The sequence below is a fragment of the Thalassophryne amazonica genome, chromosome 23 (assembly GCF_902500255.1).
Source record: "Thalassophryne amazonica chromosome 23, fThaAma1.1, whole genome shotgun sequence".
Classification (NCBI taxonomy): domain Eukaryota; kingdom Metazoa; phylum Chordata; class Actinopteri; order Batrachoidiformes; family Batrachoididae; genus Thalassophryne; species Thalassophryne amazonica.
This window is the reverse complement of record NC_047125.1, coordinates 17,379,670-17,400,533: the sequence shown is the minus strand read 5'-3', so window position 1 is coordinate 17,400,533 and position 20,864 is coordinate 17,379,670. Positions and strand designations below refer to the sequence as shown.

The 20,864-nt window shown below is 40.2% G+C and overlaps 1 protein-coding gene across 1 annotated transcript in view; it reads right to left on the bottom strand.

Moving 5' to 3' along the window:
* Window positions 1-20,864, bottom strand: part of LOC117505142 (receptor-type tyrosine-protein phosphatase delta-like) — a 167,329-nt gene that overhangs the window by 96,293 nt on the left and 50,172 nt on the right. Inside the window, 1 exon segment of the mRNA XM_034164697.1 lies at window positions 14,394-14,405. Within this exon segment, the coding sequence (XP_034020588.1) occupies window positions 14,394-14,405 (12 nt within the window).

Here is a 20,864-nt window from a genome sequence, read left to right as displayed (position 1 = left end):
ACAAGACATTTCACCCAGTGGTTGAGGTTATTCTTCAGGGAAAATCCCTGCAGGCCATAATAAGATGTATTTGTTGGGCGTATTTGAGCGGATACGATCTCCACAAAGAACCTGTCACAGGTCACTTGCTTTGGCAACAGGGTGGAGAAAAGTGCGTGCCAAGACCTATTGTCGTCTAAGACTCTTTTCGGAAGAAAGCGGGATTATGGAATTGTGAGAATTTGGCACAGACAAATGAAAGTATCATAAACTGAAAAATCGAGCAACTTTCACCTCTGTTTTTATGATTATTTTAGGCAAGTTTTAGAAATCAATCTGATTTTCATAGCCCCTCCCTGATAAGACTTCCGACATGGCCACAAACCATTGCGACAGCAGTGCTTTTTTTTTTTCTTCTCTCCTCAGCCAAAGACATTGTTCCCCTCACGATTCCACAGGATGTAATTTTGAAGTTGATGGACAATGATTAACGCTCCTTCTGCACTCAAAAATTCAAACAAAGTGAGAAATTGGATTGCAGAATTTAATGGGGTGAGGGTGATAATCACGGTGATCGTACAGCGCTTTTGCAGCTCAAAAGTTGTTTGAAATTGGTTTTCTTTTCATGGTCCACTTATATATTAGTTGGCAGAGACTAAATTAGGGGCTTGTGTTTCATAAACTGGTGAATTAATGCAGTAAAATCAAGTCGAAAACAAGACGAGGACATACGATTGATGGATAAATGGAAAAACTAAATGAAAATAGTTGGCGGTAATGGGGGAATCAATTGTAAAAAGTCCAGTATTAAGACAACAACAAGAAGAAAGCTGAAAATAATGGCGAGTTCAAATAAACTTGGGGTTGCCAGAGTTCACCTTTTTGTTTAGAGTCATTTCAGGGTGGTCTTTGTGGGTAAACATTTTTAAAATGAGGCCAGATTTGGAACACTTTAACACAGCAACATTGTCTATTAATAATTTGTTTGCAGTTCTATGAAGTGTGTGTGTGTGTGTGGGGGGGGGGGGGGGGGGGGGGGGGGGCGTGATGCAAGTCTCATTAATAAGTCCGTTGAGAGGCTGCCTGAATCCTCTTCAACAAAACGTTGTGTTCAGCTCCTGTTCGATGGGTGCATTCGATTCGGCCCCTCCTTTGGCACGCAAGAGGGAACTGTTAATTATGCTTTTGTTTTTGCACAAACAAAATTACTCAAGCGAACGTAAGAGCTCTTGATTAACAAAGGCAGGTAGCAGTTCCATTTGGTGCCAGTTCTATGACTGCATCTGTTCCATTCTTTCCTCTCCAGTTTGCCGCTTTCACCCACATTGTTGATTTGCTTGCTCCACTCATGAGGTACCACTACACCCCCCTCCCCCCCGGTTCTTTTAACCATCTAGTGCTTAATGATTGACGGTTTCTAAATGTGAACCCACTTGTGCTTTATCAGCGGCATGCAGCTTGGTTAAACTATCTCAAACTTAGACTCAGACAAAGTTGCTTTACTCAACACTCCATCCATCACTCTGTCCATAAACTTTAGTGGAGGTGAAAGTTGTCCTTGTGGGCTTGGACAGTTGGAAAGTCGGTTTCTCCTGTTTGCTGCTTACTTGTTCTGGAGGAAATGGAAATATAATTTCTGTTTGACAGTTAATTTTTGCTTTATAATCTATAAGCAAATTATGCATAGCAGCTTCTCTAAAAAGCTCTTTTCAGGTTCTGTTGTTGCATTCGCTCTAATGCCTGTTTTACATCAGATGTGTCCATTTGATGGCTGAGCCAGTGAACTACCTTGACTTATGCCCGTGCATGTATTTCAACCAGCAACATTTCTGTTGCATCACTTCTATAGCTAGCACAGTATTTCTGCATTATCTGTCCTTAATAATGGGTTCCCTCACACTGCCTTCTGTGAAGTTATTTATAAGGTGATATTGCAGTGATTTTCACTTTCTTTATTTGTTTCCACTGGCACATGCAGTTGACAACTGACAACCCTCCTTGAAAAGTATATGGACCATTGAACATGTTATGTAAACAAATAAATCCAAAAATGAACATCATGCCATCTGAACCAATAGCTTTTCCTTCTTTAGCTTACAAATCCTGGTATTCTAGATCTTGTGGGTGATAGAGCTTTGTGAGTTTTGTTAAGGATCATTTGTTGAAGAGAAAACCAGAGAATTGACTTCTTGTCACCGAAAAGCAGTTGTTACAATTTTACAATCATTGAAATTACCTTTTTTTTTATTATGCTTTTCATATTCTTTGTTCATGACCTCGTCACCAGTCGTATAAACTCCTGTAAATGGTGTTCATTACTTAATCTTATAGTATAATGTTAAAATGACTGATGACAGATTATTTTTTTCTGTTTTTACCGTGTGCCCGAAGCAGCATGGGTGAAAAATAGTCAACAACCCTAATGCCTTCTTCACTGAAGCAGGTAGTGTGCATACAATATCTTTTTAACATAGCAATTTCTCAAATATACAATTTCTCAACATAAGTACCACCACCACCATTCTTTGACTGATCTTTAAAATGCATAATTGCATATCTGTTCACAACTGAAGAATCATGTCTGAACCCATCCCAAACAAGAAAATATTTTTGGAGCTGCGACTGTTTTTCAAACATTTTACAGTTGCCCTGAGTCGAATACTTGGAATACTTTTTGACCTTTGACATGACTGATGTCAAGAATTATTTATTAGGGGCAGGCAGGACTGTTCAATTATAGTGACAGCCGTGTTGGTATCTGTATTTGTGTCTCTGCAAACAAACAAACATAAAAAAGACAATACAATGAAATGCTTCAATGTCTTTTTCCCTTAAATATCTGGTGAGAATCCTATGCCCATATTTATTTTACTGATATCTCCCAGTACTGTTTGGCACATACATTTTTTTCAGTCTAAGATTTTCTGGTCATTTCTTTTAACCACCATTGGAGCTTCCTTTGAACCAGAATTCCAAATCAGCCTCCTGACACCTGCAGTGGACAGATATCGCTTAACTAATCCAGTAAGGGAAAAACACATTACTCAGCTCTCATTTGTAATAAAGCACGTAGTGCTGTGTGGTGGGGATGACTCCCAAATTCACATTCCAGTTTTTTGGGGGGTTCACAGGCTTCTTAGCTCTGAATCTGTGTTAAATTTGCCAGCGGATGTGGCATGCATACTGTATGTGGTTTGCAAGGATGTCCAAAGTGAAAGACTTTCACAGAGCTCAAACGTAACCGTATGCCCCAGTTACAATCCAGAGGCCACAGTTTTACAGCTTCCTGCCTGACTGCTTTACTGTTTACCTTCAATACATCTATGTTGGACGTACAGGTCAGAACTAATCCTGCTGTATCTAGCAGGGTGCAGGAGAGCTCAAGTTGGCTATGAAAGCCCGTGATCCATTAATCTCAACTTAGGATACAAATGTATGTTTCAGTCTTCATCTTGGAATCAATGGAGTGGTTAACTTAGAAAAAGGATTCTGTCAGCAGGGCCATAATTTTATGTGCAGGCTCAGGAAGAAATCAGACCTCTCCAAATCCTCTTACAAACTTAGTGAGATGACAGTGGGTGAACAGTAACACTGTACGTTTCCAAGCACAAACAATATTGCTTGAATAACAGTGAGGGGGCGTGGCCTGCAAATAAAATCTGTTCTCAAATAACTGTTAAATAAATGTTTCAGGAAAAGGACCTTATGGCTCCCTGAGCAATCATTAATTCCATCTCAGCTGGGCTCAGGAAAATACTTAATTTTTTCTTATTAGTTGTGTCTACTCGTAAAATGTGTGCTAATGAATATTACGGTGAATGCACTGCGCTTGACTCCAAGAGCTCACTGTAATTTGCTGTAATAGTTTTAAGAGGCATGGGTCCACTCAAAGTGGCATTTAGTCTCACAGGCTGGCTCTTGCAAAAAGGTGGTCCAATTATTTGCCAAAGAAAGAGTCTGCCAAAGAAAAGCCAACAGCAGGGAACGTGTTGCCGACTACAATATATATTGACCAAGTTGCCTACAAGAGTGCAAAGAGAATTAATTTGTGAAAAAACAGTCCAACATGTTGCATCTATGATGATAAAATGTGATGATAGGAAGGTGAAGGTGTAGACCGCGGCGATAAACTATGGTTCACGTCTGTCTCAATGAAAAATAGTGTACTTGCGCCCCCTTCACCCTATCCTGATTGTTTCTTGCATAAATCCCTTTTGCGATTGCATAATTAATTGGATGCATCGTGTTTGTCTTTATAGCCATTGCCTAATGCATGAGATTATGAGGAAAACAATGTCATGTCAATCTATTAATCATCTGGTCCTTTCCCCTGCAACACTAAAACCTTCACAAATGAACAGTGCGAGCCATTTCTTATTGTGAATGAAGGCCGAGTTTGAAATATTCACCTGATCAAACTTAAAATAGAGTAGTAAAACATCACAATACTACTAGATTACTTCCAGCAACTGACAATGGGGCTTTAAACCTGGATCTGCTTCTTTTTCTGACATCAAGCAGGGTCAAATGAAATGTTATCCTGTTTATTTTTTGATTTAACCTGTAATATTTTTTTGTCAACACTATAATTTTGATTTGTAGCATTTATGCAAAGGATTCACATTCTTATATCACCAATGTGCTCAGATTTCTCTTTTTTCCTAGAAAAAAGTTTTAAACTCAGTTTCCCAGCCAGTCTTACACAGCTCAAATATGACCAATTTAAATAGGCCAGGTTTTATACATAATACAATGATAACTGGATCACAATCATGACAAAATAAATAATAATAATAATAATAATAGTAATAATGAGTCTGCTGGCATCCTTGTATAAAATGGTCATTTTTGTGTGGCAGATACATGTCACCCACGGGATTCTTCCAAAAGTGGCAGACCAAGAAAAATCTCAGATAAGATGAAGCAAAGGATGGTGAGAACAGTCATAGTCAACCCACAGACCTGCTCCAAAGACCAACAACATGATCTTGCTGTAGATAGTGTCTCTTTGCATCGTTCAACTATACAGCGCACTTTGCACAAAGAGATGCTGTAATGCAGAGGAAGCTTTTTCTGCGTACACACCACAAACAGTCACTTGAAGCATGCTAAAGCACATTTGGACAAGCCAGCTTCATTTTGGAATAAGGTGCTGTGGACTGATGAAACTGAAATTGAGTTATTTGGACATAACAAGGGGCAGGATGCATTGCTGAAAAAGAACACAGCACTCCCAGAAAAAATGCTTGCTACCTACAGTAGAATTTGGAGGTAGTTCCATCATGCTGTGTGGCCAGTGCAGGTCCTGGGAACCTTGTTAACATTGAGGGTCACATGGATTCCAGTCAATATCAGCAGATTCTTGAACAATGTTCATAAATCAGTGACAAAGTTGAAATTGCGCCGGGGCTGGATCTCTCAACAAGACAACAACCCTAAACACTGCTCAAAATCTACTAAGGCATTCATGCAGAGGAACAAGTACAACATTCTGGAATGGCCATCTCAGTTCCCAGACCTGAATATTATTGAAAGTCTGTGGTGTGATTTTAAGCGGGCTGTCCATGCTCGGAAACCAACAAACCTGAGTTGTTTTGTAAAGAAGAATTGTCCAAAATACCTTTAACCAGAATCCAGACTCTCACTGGAAGCTATAGGAAGCATTTAGAGGCTGTTATTTCTGCAAAAGTAGGATCTACTAAATATTGATGTACGAGGTCTGTTAGAAAAGTAACCAACCGACATTATTTTTTTCAAAAACCATATGGATTTGAATCACATGTGATTACATCAGACATGCTTGAACCCTCGTGGGCATGCGAGAGTTTTTTCACGCCTGTTGGTTACATCATTCGCCTGTGGGCAGTCTTTGAGTGAGGAGTGGCCCACCCTCTTATCCTTTTTTTCATTGTTTAGGAATGGCTCAGAGACTGCTGTTTTGTTTGATAAAAATTTTTTCAAAAACTGTAAAGCACAACTGAGTGGACACCATTCGATAAATTCAGCTGGTTTTCGGTGAAAATTTTAACGGCTAATGAGAGATTTTGGTCTGTTAGTGTCGCTTTAAGGACGGCCCACGGCGCCTGAAGGCGATCTGCGCTCCGAGGCGGCGGCGTCTCGCTGTTTCAAGCTGAAAACTTCCACATTTCAGGCTCTGTTCACCCAGGTCGTTGTCAGAGAACAGAGAAGTTTCAGAAGAGGTCGGCATGAGGAGTTTATGCGAACATTCCACTGTTAAAGGAGATTTTGTAATAAAAGAACGTGCCGGCAGATTCGCATGTCAGGCCGGACCCGACCGCAGGGGGGTCGCGACAGGAAAAACACCTCCATTGGAAACCTTAACGGACAAGTTGGAACATGCCCAGCTGTTAAACAATTTCTCAGATACTCACTTGTTGAAAGCCATCAAAAGCCGCCTGAATTTTACAAATGGTTTTCAACACGGAGGTGTTTTTCCCGTCGCGGCACAGACGGATTTGCAGCATCGTCACGGAACTGACTCAGCGAATTTGCCCGCACGTTCTTTCATTACAAAATCTCCTTTAACAGTGGAATGTCCACATAAACTCCTCATGCCGACTTCTTCTGAAACTTCTCTGTTCTCTGACGATGACCTGGGTGAACAGAGCCTTAAATTAGGATGTTTTCAGCTCGAAACAGCCAGATGGATGCCACCTCCAACCGTGCCTCGCCGATCCGCTTTGTGAGCTGTCCTTAAAGCGAAAGAAACTCCACAATCTCTCATCAGCCGTTAAACTTTTCACCGAAAACCAGCTGAAGTTCTCGAATAGTGTCCACTCGGATATCCCTCACAGGTCCTGAAAAAATTTTGATAAAGCAACGCGGGCCGTCTCCAGCAGCATCTCAGACAAAGGATTTCAGCCGAGAGGGCTGGACCAGTGCTCAGTCAAAGCCTGCCCACAGGCGAATGACGTCACCGACACACGTGAAAAAATTCACGCATGCGCACGAGGGTTCAAGCATGTCTGGTGTAATCGCACGTGATTCAAATCCATATAGTTTTTTTTTTTTTTATAAAACTGCCGGTTAGTTTTCTAATAGACCTCGTATTTTTTCCTGTTGGGGTGTCCAAATTTATGCACCTGCCTAATTTTGTTTAAAGAATTATTACACACTTTCTGTAAATCCTATAAACTTCATTTCACTTCTCGAATATCACTATGTTGGTCTGCTATATGATATATTTAACTGAAATTGCTGATCCAAACAACCAGTGATTTATAAAGGAAAATCATGAAAATTATCAGTGGTGCCCAAACTTTTACACACAACTGTTGTGAACTGATGTTCTAAAACGTGTATGTGGGTCCAATATGGTTGGAGACACCACAATGTAGGCTATCATAAAAAGTACATTTATTCAAACTGCATATTTAGCTATCGATGAAACAGCTGCATTGTTGCGTAAATACTGTATTTACAAATATTTCTAACTGGCTAACAAAATTCTAGGCATCTCCACTCTACATGAGATCAAGAAATTTCCAGAAGATGATGTATGAGCAATGTGTTTGCAAATGTGCAAAAAGTGAATGACAAAATTGTATCATAGAAAAATAATGAATTGTTCTTTTAATAAGTGTATGCATGCTTTATATTAAAAATGTAGTGATCCAGTGCACTGTGTGTGGGTATTTCACCAGCTTCGCAATGAAAGACAATTCTCCCTTAAAGAGCAATGCATGGCACAGCACCTTCAACTAAGACAATTTATCGTTTTAGAAAAACAATGCCAGACAACATACAAGGAGCTGAGTTGTTTGGATTTTACTTTAAAATCAGCATGTTTGCCTGAAAATGAGAAATAAACTGAATTTAGGTCAGAATGAAGCATTGAAATGACTCCTCCTCATGCTACTGCCATCCCCGTGGATATTCTTTATGATCGTCACTGCTGGGGCAGATTGGATCAGCCAAGCAGAGGGCGTGCAACAGAGATGTACTCCACTTCTGGCGCGGCAGACCCGACTCTCCCCAGGCCCCGTGTCATTCATAAACATGACGGATTAGCTGTGATATTCCTCCATTTACAACATAAGTGGAGAGAGTGGGAGACAGAGAATGAAAGCGGAGCGCGTTAGTGTCGGATGCCCCTTAGGGGTAGCGCCGAAATGGATGGGTAAAGCAGGAGATGAAAAGGAGAGATGAGGCAGGAAGGGCAGAGAGGCGGGGGCCTTTCTCTCCAGGCCTGGCTGGGCATGCAGCAAGGCGGGCGGGAAGCCAGGCACAAAGCTCTGTTTACGCTCAAATGCCCCTCCACCGCACACACACACACGCCGCACACCTTGTGCTTTCCAGACCGCACGTCAACTCCGCCAGATGTCCTGTTCTGGGTAAAGATCAGCTCCAGGCACAGGCCAGAGATGTGTCCCGACTTTCTCTGCCTGTAATCATACCTTTCTTCAACACTTGTCTTTTGCAGTCACCTTACACCTGACTACTCCTAAGATCCACTGGCTGCTGAGACTATCTGTCTTTGTCTCCCACCTCCCTCTCCTTCTATCTCCCCCTCCCCCGTGCTCCTCGATTTTAACTTTGCATATTCCATTTGCTGCTTGTTACCTTGAGCAATGATTCCATTTACTTCACAAAATGCTACCCCATTCATTTAAAGTTGGAAAGAAAGAAAAATACCTTGCCCCTGTCATTTCGTTTGGCGTCGGCTTTTTATCCTCATTATTCGGACTATTCAAAAGAAGAGACTGAAAAGTATTTGCTTTGAATTATTTGTCAAACACAAAATGGAGAGGCATGTCACTTATTGATTCTTCTCTGCAACACACCGTAAAAATGTAGTTTTTCTCCTTAACAGTCCATCAACACTCATTTGATACTCTTGAGTGCATTAAGCATTTGCAAATACTGAGGACGTGGCAGCAAATATATATAAAAACCGCCACAACCTTCTCCTTTGAGACGCCCCCATTCTCACCAACACTCATTTCACTTTGAGAAATTGGCTTGTTCTCTTTTATGTTTTACCTTATTTATTTTTTGTTTACCCTCTTACCGCGTGCGTGGGATGACTAATGTGATGTACAGCGTGCTCATTTCGAAATTCAGAAATGTATCTTTGTTACCGATGGAATTTGTGTCTCTGCAGGGACGGCTGGTAAGGACCATGGCCCGAATGTGGAGCCAATGGGACTCGGGAGAATTTCAGAGACCAGGTGAGTTTTCCAACCAGGCAGCAGAAAAGCCAGAAGGCAAACCTGTGAGGGACTGATCTGCTTCATTAACCTTCATGTACTGTGCATTCAGAAACGATCAGGCCATGTTGGGTGAACAGGCATTTCGAATATCTCAGAGGACCATCATGTGGTGCTGACTACACAGAATCCACATAAGAGCCTGTGAAGTATCTGGAAATTGATGCATTAGCCTCTGCAACTGTCACATGCACATAATTATTGGCCAGACTAACTTGACGTTGTCTTTTTCACGGTTTATAAACCAACATACTTCAGCATTCTAAGATTGTCATAAAGCGATGGAAGGCCATGGTTTGACGTTTGAAAAAGTTGGGCGAATATTCACAACTCCTTCAATTCGATAGCGGAGATAGTCTTTTTTATTGAGTGGACAGGTACATAATGTGTTGGTATTAGGTCTGACTTGAGGGTCTACGTTTGTGCTGGGCATCCACCATCTACTTTGCATCTAAACGGAAGCCACCCAGGCAGACATAGGGTCACTCCAGTGCTCCAAATTTTGCAATTTCTTTGCCACAGTCAGGTTCTGTTGGCATCTCCCTGGCCTGGTACTATGTTATGGTCCTTGATTCCTGACATTGATACTGTATTTACCAATTTTATTGCTTACTTTGCTCCAAGCTTCATCCAACAGACTATTAAGATGATCAAAAGTGATGGAAGGCCAAGTTTGGACATTTTAAAAAAGTGGTCTAAGAAATGGTCTCACCTTTACAGGTCCAACCATTGCTTTAACAGTTATGAAATGTGTTTGTGTTAGGTAGTGTTTGCACAGTGCATTGCCACAACTAAATTTGTCATCTATTCCTTTTTTGCTGAAGAAACCATCTGTTTGCCACAGCCAAATGTTGCACGAGTGTTCTGCTGGCCTTGTCTGGTTGCTGGGGTCCTTGAAAATAAGATGCCTGCCTGTTAGTTTGTGCTTGGGGAAAATGTGCCACATGATTGTGGTATTGCAGCTTGTATCCCCTCATAATGAACATAACAGGCTAAATGTGGCCTTTCTAAGTAGCCGTCATTCCAGTTGGTACTCAAGGCTTCTGTGGAGAGACCTGGTACTGAAGACATTTGATGCTTGGCTCAGATCACTACTGAAATGTGTGTGTATATACAGTAGTGTTCAGAATAATAGTTGTGCTATGTCACTAAAAAGATTAATCCAGGATTTGAGTATATTTCTTATTGTTACATGGGAAACAAGGTACCAGTAGATTCAGTAGATTCTCACAAATCCAACAAGACCAAGCATTCATGATATGCACACTCTTAAGGCTATGAAATTGGGCTATTAGTAAAAAAAAAGTAGAAAAGGGGGTGTTCACAATAATAGTAGTGTGGCATTCAGTCAGTGAGTTCATCAGTTCTGTGGAACAAACAGGTATGAATCAGGTGTCCCCTATTTAAGGATGAAGCCAGCACTTGTTGAACATGCTTTTCTCTTTGAAAGCCTGAGGAAAATGGGACGTTCAAGACATTGTTCAGAAAAACAGCGTAGTTTGATTAAAAAGTTGATTGGAGAGGGGAAAATTTATACGCAGGTGTAAAAAATTATAGGCTGTTCATCTACAATGATCTTCAATGCTTTAAAATGGACAAAAAACCAGAGACGCGTGGAAGAAATGGAAAACGACCATCAGAATGGATAGAAGAATAACCAGGATGATCAAAGACAGTTTGGTGTTACCTGTGAGTGCTGTGACAGTTAGAAGACGCCTGTGTGAAGCTAATTTATTTGCAAGAATCCCCTGCAAAGTCCCTCTGTTAAATAAAAGACATGTGCAGAAGAGGTTACAATTTGCCAAAGAACACATCAACTGGCCTAAAGAGAAATGGAGGAATATTTTGTGGACTGATGAGAGTAAAATAGTTCTTTTTTGGGTCCAAGGGCCACAGACAGTTTGTGAGACGACCCCCAAACTCTGAATTCAAGCCACAGTTCACAGTGAAGACAGTGAAGCATGGTGGTGCAAGCATCATGATATGGGCATGTTTCTCCTACTATGGTGTTGGGCCTATATATCGCATACCAGGTATCATGGATCAGTTTGGATATGTCAAAATACTTGAAGAGGTCATGTTGCCTTATGCTGAAGAGGACATGCCCTTGAAATGGGTGTTTCAACAAGACAATGACCCCAAGCACACAAGTAAACAGGCAAAATCTTGGTTCCAAACCAACAAAATTAATGCCTCGCAGATGTGAATAAATCATGAAAAACTGTGGTTATTCAACGAAATACTAGTTTAGTGATTCACAGGATTGCTAAAAAAGCAGTTTGAACATAATAGTTTTGGGTTTGTTGCGTCAACAGCAGATGCTGCTATTATTGTAAACACCCCCTTTTCTACTTTTTTTTTTTACTAATAGCCCAATTTCATAGCCTTAAGAGTGTGCATATCATGAATGCTTGGTCTTGTTGGATTTGTGAGAATCTACTGAATCTACTGGTACCTTGTTTCCCATGTAACAATAAAAAATATACTCAAAACCTGGATTAATCGTTTTAGTCACATAGCACTGCTATTATTCTGAACACTACTATATATACGAGGTCTGTGAGAAAAGTATCCGACCTTATTATTTTTTTCAAAAACCATATGGATTTGAATCACGTGTGATTGCATCAGCCAAGCTTGAACCTTCGTGCGCATGCGTGAGTTTTTTCACGCCTGTTGGTTGCGTCATTTTCCTGTGAGCAGGCTTTGTGTGAGCACTGGTCCACCCCTCTCGTCGTTTTTTTATTGCGAATAAATGTCTGAATGATTTGGAGCTTTGCTGCATCAATTTTTTTCCAGAAACTGAGAGAGACCTCCAGGTTGACACCGTTCGAAAAATTAATATGGCTTTCAGGGATGATTTTATGGGGATTAAACAGATTCCGGAGTGTTACTGCCGCTTTAAGGACGGCCCACAACTGAGAGCGCAGCGCGCTCCCAGTGCCAATCGACATGCTCAGACCCCGCTGAAACAACCAGATCATTTCCAACGTGAAGGCTTTGTTGATCCGGGAGGTCGTCTGACTTTCACAAAAAGGCGGGAGACGTGGACGTCAGCACTTTTTCGGCACATTCCACTGTTACAGGAGTTTTTTTCATGGAAAAAGAAGCGGATGAATGTGCCACCATGCCGCTCATGGCGCGGGACAAAACCACCTCGGTGTTGGTCTCACAGGACAGCTTTGAGATGGCTTTCAGACGGATTCCGGTTGCTTTCCAGTCATGTTTTTATCCGATTGTGATTGTGCATGAGCTGGACATGCCCCAACATGTTCTGTGAGGCTTCATCACGGCGTTGCTTTGCGCCATGCAGCTCCACTGCGACGCGCGGAACTCCTCCGCACGTCTGTCTTAATGTGCTTAAAGTGCTGATGTCCACGTCTTTTCACAATTCCTGTGCTAGTCAGATGACATACCGCATCAAGACAGCACCCAGTTTAGAAATGAACGGCACATTCCACTGTTACAGGAGTTTTTGTCATGGAAAGGCACAAAGCAACACCGTGATGAAGCCTCACAGGACATGTTGGGGCATGTCCAGCTCATGTCCACGTCTCCTGCCTTTTTGTGAAAGTCAGACGACCTCCCGGATCAACAAAGCTTTCACGTTGGAAATGATCTGGTTGTTTCAGCGGGGTCTGAGCATGTCGATCGGCGCTGGGAGCACGCCGCGCTCTCAGCAGTTGTGGGCCGTCCATGAAGTGGCAGTAACACTCCGTAATCTGTTTAATTCCCATAAAATCTTCCCTGAAAGCCATATTAATTTTTCGAACGGTGTCCACCTGGAGGTCTCTCACAGTTTCTGGAAAAAAAAATGATGCAGCAAAGCTCCAAATCGTTCAGACATTTATTCGCAATAAAAAAACGACGAGGGGGTGGAACAGTGCTCACACAAAGCCTGCTCACAGGCGAATGACGCAACCAACAGGCGTGAAAAAACACACATGCGCACGAAGGTTCAAGCTTAGCTGACACAATCACACGTGATTCAAATCCATATGGTTTTTGAAAAAAATAATAAGGTCGGATACTTTTCTCACAGACCTCGTATGTGTGTGTGTATATATATGTGTGTGTGTGTGTGTATATGTGTGTGTGTGTGTATATGTGTGTGTGTATATATATATATATATGTGTGTGTATATATATATATATATATATATATATATATATATATATTACAAGGTTGATGTTGGGCTTTTGTATTTTTCTTTTTTTCTGTTGAGGGAGAGAGATGACGATCAAAAATGGGTCACAACTCTTTATGCCAGTTTCCATAGTGATTGTTTCATCTCATCCTCTTTGTCTTTCAAATCATAACTGTATGTAGAAGGAGTAGTGTTATGAAGAGGTTGTACCAGTACTGACCTTTTGGACATTGAAAAGCAGTTATTTTTTCAAACTAAGCACCAAAAGTGAATTTAATGCCGTTTCCTACAGAGTCTCGCCAAGAACAGAGAATTAGGAAACGTGAAACCTGTTAAATGTCGGGGAAAAAACCCTGAAAGCATCCCATAAAGCTGTCAGAATACTTCCACAGAAAAATCCTCTGAACCTTAATTACTTTTCAGATTCTGCATGGCAGTGCCAGATATCGTTTGTGGGTCATGTCTGGGGACTCTTCCATTTGAGCGTGGTATCGCCTCACTCAGACGAGCACTCTGGGAGATGGAGAGTGTGAGCGTCTGACGAAAGCAACTTGACACAACTTCAATTCCAACTGAGAAGGGGAAAATATACAAGCAGCCATTTCAGTGATTTTATATAGCTAAAAGACCACTGAGGGAGGTGGGACTATAGAAATTAGGCAAGTTAGCTTCCTGTAGAGAGGACCTCTTGGCTCTCAAAGAACCCTAATGGAAATGGGGGGTTGTGTCAGGCTTTTAAAATCGACCAGACAGCCATTCTCCCTAAAAGTGACGGAGAAGTTGGCTGTCACAGCAGGCAGTGGGTGGCATTATTTTTTTATGGAAATTGCTATATTGAAGCGGCATGTGGTGGAATTTGACAGGCGGATTTAAAAGCTGATGAAACTTGTGATGAAAATGTGTAAGGACTTGTCCCCGTTTCCCTTCATGCTGCCGTAAAAAGGTCTAATTAGTCACTGTGTTCGTCAGTGCCACGCTGAATGTAATAATGTATTGACGACTAATTACAGCCAAAAATCAATTCCTGCCACATCACTTTTTTCCTCACCTCATAGTTGTTTGGTTGTAATTAGTGTGCACCCTTAAAAGGCTTGAAAAGTTTCTCAAGATCATTAGGTACATTAGGGATGACTCGGCAGTAGCCAATTAATCTCACAGAAAATGACTTTTGAGTTTAGATCAAAGCAGTTAACATTCGTGGGCCTAGACTACCTGACTCTGACTTACGTACTCCTTATTTTTTTTGACACTGTGTCCCTTTTGCACCCATCTTTAATAATAAAAACCTAATCCAGTTAATGGTCTGCTTATTATGTACAAGAAGAATTCCCATAATACTCACAAATTTTGATGGTGAACTGTAAAAGCTGAGAATTTAAGCAAAATACCTCAACCCATCAATCAACCATCAAAAGGTTATGAAGAATAACATGAATTATGCGTGCTGTGCATATCTCCCGAATAAAATAATACGACACACATCGACATACACGGGCAACAATATGTTTCAGGAAAGATAAGTTATGTAATGTCTTATACCACCTACCAGAATTGGGACTTTAATTTTTTGTTTTTAAGTTCTCGTGACCAATCTCATGAGAGCCTCGCTCTAATCTTTTGAGTTTTTATGACGGTTTGAAGATGCAAAAGTCATGAAACAAGCTTCATTGATTCATAACATTAGAATCAAGCCATTGACTTGGTAGTACATTTCATCATTAGTACATTTCAATCAACTTAGTGGTCGTATCCATAATTTTAAAATTGATTTTCAATTTTTATATTAAATTTTACCCCCTCTGAATTTTTTTCTTATGGTTTTTTACACTTTCTCTTTTTTTTTTTTTTTTTTTTTTAATCCTACTGTACACACTTAATTGTGCTCAACATTGATTGCTACCAGGAGTGGTTAAAGTGGGTTTTTTTTTCTCAGAATGACTGAGTGCATATTTACAAGTTAATTCACCTATTTATCCTTGATACTGCTTTATCAGTTTGACACGTGTCTACCAATAACTCTTATTTTTTTAAAAAAGTGGTAACCACAGTTAGGATACACGTTAGTATTAATGGTTAGCAGCAACTTACTGTATGTTAATACCAATGCATGACCATATATGCGAGCACCCTGTGTGGTTAAAGATTTCTTTAATCCAGCCAGTAAGTACTCAAACACACCATGTCATGTAATAATGACTGGGATAAATAGAATTTTCAATTGGGACAAAAGTAATTTAATGGGTATAATATTGATTTTTATACACAAATATCACCATGAGCTAACAAGATACATAATGGAATTATTTGGTGCAAGCTATGCAAAATTTACAGAAAACCACTTATTTTCTAAATGGAATAGTTGAAATGATCGTTTAATGAGATTAGCAGCACTGAGAGGATCCCTATGAAAGCAAAAGTGCACCTTTAGCCTCACTAAATGTAAAGTAACCTTTAAAACTACTATTTATACAGTTCACTACTTACCTTAGTTGCAAGTCAATTTGGATGCACTGCTCTGTTCCGAATCGATACAAGTCGGTTGTTCATGAGGAGCTTGTTGCAGTTCCCCTTGAACTCAACTTAAGTCATTTAAGATAACCACTTTCTTCAAGATGTGTGAGTAGGTTTTACATTGCAGTTTATCTAAAAAGATAAGAATTATTGTAGGCTTGATTTTTATATAGGGATTAATACATAAAGTACTGCATTTTCATTTTTTTTTCCCCAATTAAAGAGCATGAAAACCTGACATTTGATTTTGTACATTTCAAATTGGAGTTGCCTGTATAGCAACACATCAAAGATTTTTTTTTTCTTGACATAACACATTTCAGATGTGTTACATCATATTTTCATTTGCTATCGGAGAGGTGATTTTTTTTTTTTTTTTCTTTTTCAACATTTGGTACCAAGGCCAATGCACTTAAATGGTATTAACCCTGCTTTTATTCCTGACTTTAATGTCAAAGGGGTCCTTTGGTGATCCATGCTCCACCCCTTCACAAGACGGAGTGAAAATTGGTCAAGAAGTTAACTGGTTCTAGAGGCAAACATCCTTAGAATTAACATGAAAAAAATAATAATTCATGGTTAAGTAATTCTACTGCTGATGCTAAAACACAGAGATCATTATGTCATACGGCATCAGCAGAGACTCGTGAGACACAAATGCACACACAGCTTATTTGTCTAAATCAATAATTAATAATTTAAACCCTGATGGTTGCTTCTCACCACACAGACCTGGAGCCACAACCGTCATGTTGAGATTACGGCTCCAGACCCATTGTGGCTCCGGCAGATGTTCCCTCGTTTGTTTTGCAAACTGTAAAGTCCAACATCCATCTTGTTGGCAGCAGTTTTGTCTTAAATCATGCTGCATATGCAATGCAAATACCGTTCAACTCCATCAAAAAAAAAAAAAATAGAAGGTAGGAAGGTATGAGAGGTGGTGGGGCTGTTTTTGTTATGTCCAGACAGACGGCTCCATCTTAATTACAATAATAAATAACTTGTCTTAATTTTGTGGCATATCGTGGATGAGTGAGTATAACTTGTAATTTGAGAAGGGGTAGTGTGGCATCACAACAAGATATAAATAAACATGTTCCGCAGGTCTAAAATTTGTTTATTGTAATTAAATCAACCAAAGAGATTCTTGGTTCTGGTATTGTTTCGGGTTTAGCTTTCTCAAAGCTCCAACTTCAAGATGTGTTATGCCCAATTTAAAATTTAGCATTTGTTTATTATCTCATTTTGTTTTAAATACCGGTTGATTTTGTAGATATGTTTTTTTTTTGTGTTTGTTTTTCTAAATACAACGATGGATTTTTTCTGTGAACTACCAGATTCTTGGATGTGTACAGTGTTGCTAGTTACAGTATTACAGTACTTTTATTTATATAAGGGACATTTGCATAATGCTGGGTCATATTAACAAAAACACTGCCCAAAGTTAGCATATCCAATCATATGCTAACGGTTATCATTAGCATATGCGGCAGTGTTAAGCACAGTTAACGCTAGTTGTTTGTGATTTCCATTAATTGCAGTTGACGGAAACTAATAATAGTAATCACAAGTGTCACAACAACCACAGTTAGCATTATTATTATTATTGTTATTTTGCTAGCAGCTGTTTGTGCACTTGCTCCATGCCCTTTATAGTGCATTTACCTCCAAGTTTGGAAACATCTCTGTTGCAGAATAAACCAAAATACAGATTTAATTATTGTTACCCGCGACCATCAAATATGACCATTGGGTATTGCAAAGTGTTTGCATCCGTCCGTCCGTCTGTCTGTGCTCAGCATAAGTCCAATCTTATTACTGTCAGAGTCTTCAAATTCACAAGGAACATTCTTGGAACACAGACCTTGGACAAGTTCAAAGATGGCTAACCTTGACCTACTTTCAGCGGTATTTTAAGAGGTTAAAAAGTTACATTCTGTTTCATTCTTTTCCTTTTTTTTATTTTGAGGAGCAGGGGTGATAGCCAATCAGAGCAGAGCAGTACCGTGACGACAGTGGCTGGTCTAGCTAGCTGAAAACTGTTTCGTTTGTGTGTAAATATAGCCTCTTTGTCATATATTATGTAAAAGCTAACGAGAAATAAACACTTCTAAAACTGAAAATGCTGTTTTGGAACGTCATAACACCTCTGAAGTGATTTACAAAACACTTTGCGGACGGTAGTGTGGTGATGTCACAGGCTGGTCTAGCTAGCTGCAAACTCTGTTTTGTTTGTGTGTAAATATATCCTCTTTGTCGTATATTTTGTCAAAGGTAGCAAGAAATAAACACTTCTAAAACTGAAAACGTGATTTTTGTAAATCGATAATACCTCTGGAGTGATTTACAAGACATTTCACGGACGTCAGCCTGCGCGCTAACGTCTGCTAACTCAAAGCTTATCTCCACTCTTGTCAAAAGCTATATATATATATGTGCACACACACGCCCTCCTGCAGACGTTGCTAAAACGTAAATACTGTTTGATGTATTGATAGAGTGGCTTTATTGAACATGTACAAATTGTAAGTAAGACAACAGATTTTTAATAATTAATGTAAAAACAATAAAAAATAAATATGTACACACACACACTGCTCTGGGATAACAATTAAACAACTGCAAATTAGAAAGAAGACCATACTTGTATGGCCGAGGGTATTTTAGCATTGCGTTATATGTTTTATTAATTTCTGTTTTTTCCAAGACAGCCAGCGGTGTTTTGAGCCTTAGCGGAGATAGCACTAACATTACAATGAGTCAGCATTTTCTCATAGCACTAAATGTAATTGGAAAAACTGTATTTTCTGGCAAAACTGCGAGATGGGTGGCCCAGGTCTTGCCATCTATATAGCTTTGCCAGTAAACCAGAGATGTTAAGTTATGTTAAGTGTGTTATGTTAAGTGCACGATGCTTCCATTTGCAACCCAGCAAGGGAAAGCAGACTAATTCGACACTGCTCACTTGTTCCATCCCCAACTGCGTCTCTTGCTCTGTCGGTCTGAGATAGCTGACACGGCATTAATCTTCTTTAGCGGTTTGAGTATGCAGACCAGCTGTTGTTCATTCAACATTACAACAAGAGATGACAGACAAGGCAAAGAAGACATGAAATGCCAATGAGAAGTGAGACTTAACATTTTTAAACAACCTTAATTCCTCGTGCTTTTCATGGGTGCACAGGTGAACGCGCTTTATAAGGAGCAAATTACTCGATTTTCCACTGCTGGCTGAGTAAATAAATGAGGCTGCATTTGATGGCTCCTATTAGAAGTGGAAACCAGATTTCTGGCCGCAGTGACAAAGAAGCAAAGCCAAACATTGTCTATGAATAATCTGTGATCAGCCCTTTCAATGTATGTGGAAAAGATCCGTCTCGGCTACACCGCTTTAACTGTGCCATTGCACCATTCCATACAAATGGAAATGATGCATTCTGTTTTTCCGTCACAGGAGAGCGGCTTCCCATTTTCTGCTCCCACTGTCAAGTTGTGCACAGCTGCATAAGTTTGCATGCTTGTGTGTGTGTGTGTGTGTGTGTGTGTGTGTGTGTGTGTGTGGGGTGGGGGGAGCACAGGAAATGGCTGTTGACAGCATAATGGGAGTATAAGGATGCAATATAAATCCAAATCATGCCCGAATCATGAACTGCGGCTCTCTGATGCATTCATCGTTCTGCTAGATGAGTCTAGACCTGATTACATTTTGTAATATTTAAAGAAACATACAAAAGTGTTTCAGGCTTTACTGGCATTGTCTTAAAATTAAGATTACACACTTTTTTAAGGTATTGGAAGCACACTCGAATTTTCGTCCGTGTATTGTTGAAGGCTTTTCACGACACGTTTGGAATTATAGGCGCCATAGGGCGATAAAACCAATTTGCACATTTACAAAACTAAATGTCTCCTTAAGATGTCCTACCTAAATTCCACAGATTCTACCACTCGACTGATACACACTCACTGGTCACTTAATGAGGTACACCTGTTCAATTGCTTGTTAACACAAATAGCGAGTCAGCCAGTCACATGCCAGCAACTCATTGCATTTAGGCAGCTAGATGTGGTGAAGATGACTGGCTGAAGTTCAAACCCAGCACCAGAATAGGTAAGAAAGGGGATTTAAGTGACTTTGAACGTATCATGGTTGTTGGGGCCAGACAAGCTGGTCTGAGTATTTCAGAATCTGCTGATCTACTGGGATTTTCACACACAACCATCTCTAGGGTTTATGGAGAATGACCTGAAAAAGAGAAGATATCCAGTGAGCAGCAGTTGTGTGGCTGCAAATTCCTTGTTGATGTCAGAGGAGAATGGGCAGACAGGTTGAATGGGTGACAGTGTGATGCCATCATCATCTCTGAAGAATGTTTCCAACACCTTGTTGAATCTATGCTACGAAGACTTAAGGCAGTTCTGAAGGCACAAGGGGGTCCAACCTGGTAATAGCAAGGTGTACCTAATAAAGTGGCTGGTGAGTGTAGTTCTTCACTGACCATCAAACTCTGTTTCTTAATTTCTCAAACCATTGCAATCATCTTTATTTCCAAAATAAATGAAAACCATTTTCAACTAAAGACACAAGTCAGGCTGATCATCTCTTTGTTACTTGGAACAGGAGGTGTGGGGAAAAAAAGAAATGTTCAAGTTAACGTCATGGGGTGGACTTAAAGATTCGACTCTGAACATCATTTGGGTTCGCCTTTCATGCAAATCATTCCTTTAAGCTAAAACGTTCATTACTAATGGCACTTAACCGTCAAGTTGAAGGCCCATCGGAATACTAATATTCCCCAATACTTCAGGGTTTTCACCTCTTGCCCCCTGTCCTCCTAGCGTGGCTATTACAGCAATGTTTTTCCGCTGCCTGGAATTAGCTGTCTCCCCCTGTGGCGAGCTTCCCACAGCAGATGCTTTGGAAACATTTGCACAGACCATTGGAACCCAAATGAAGTAAACCAACAGCCACTTTATATGTATTCATCCTGGTGCC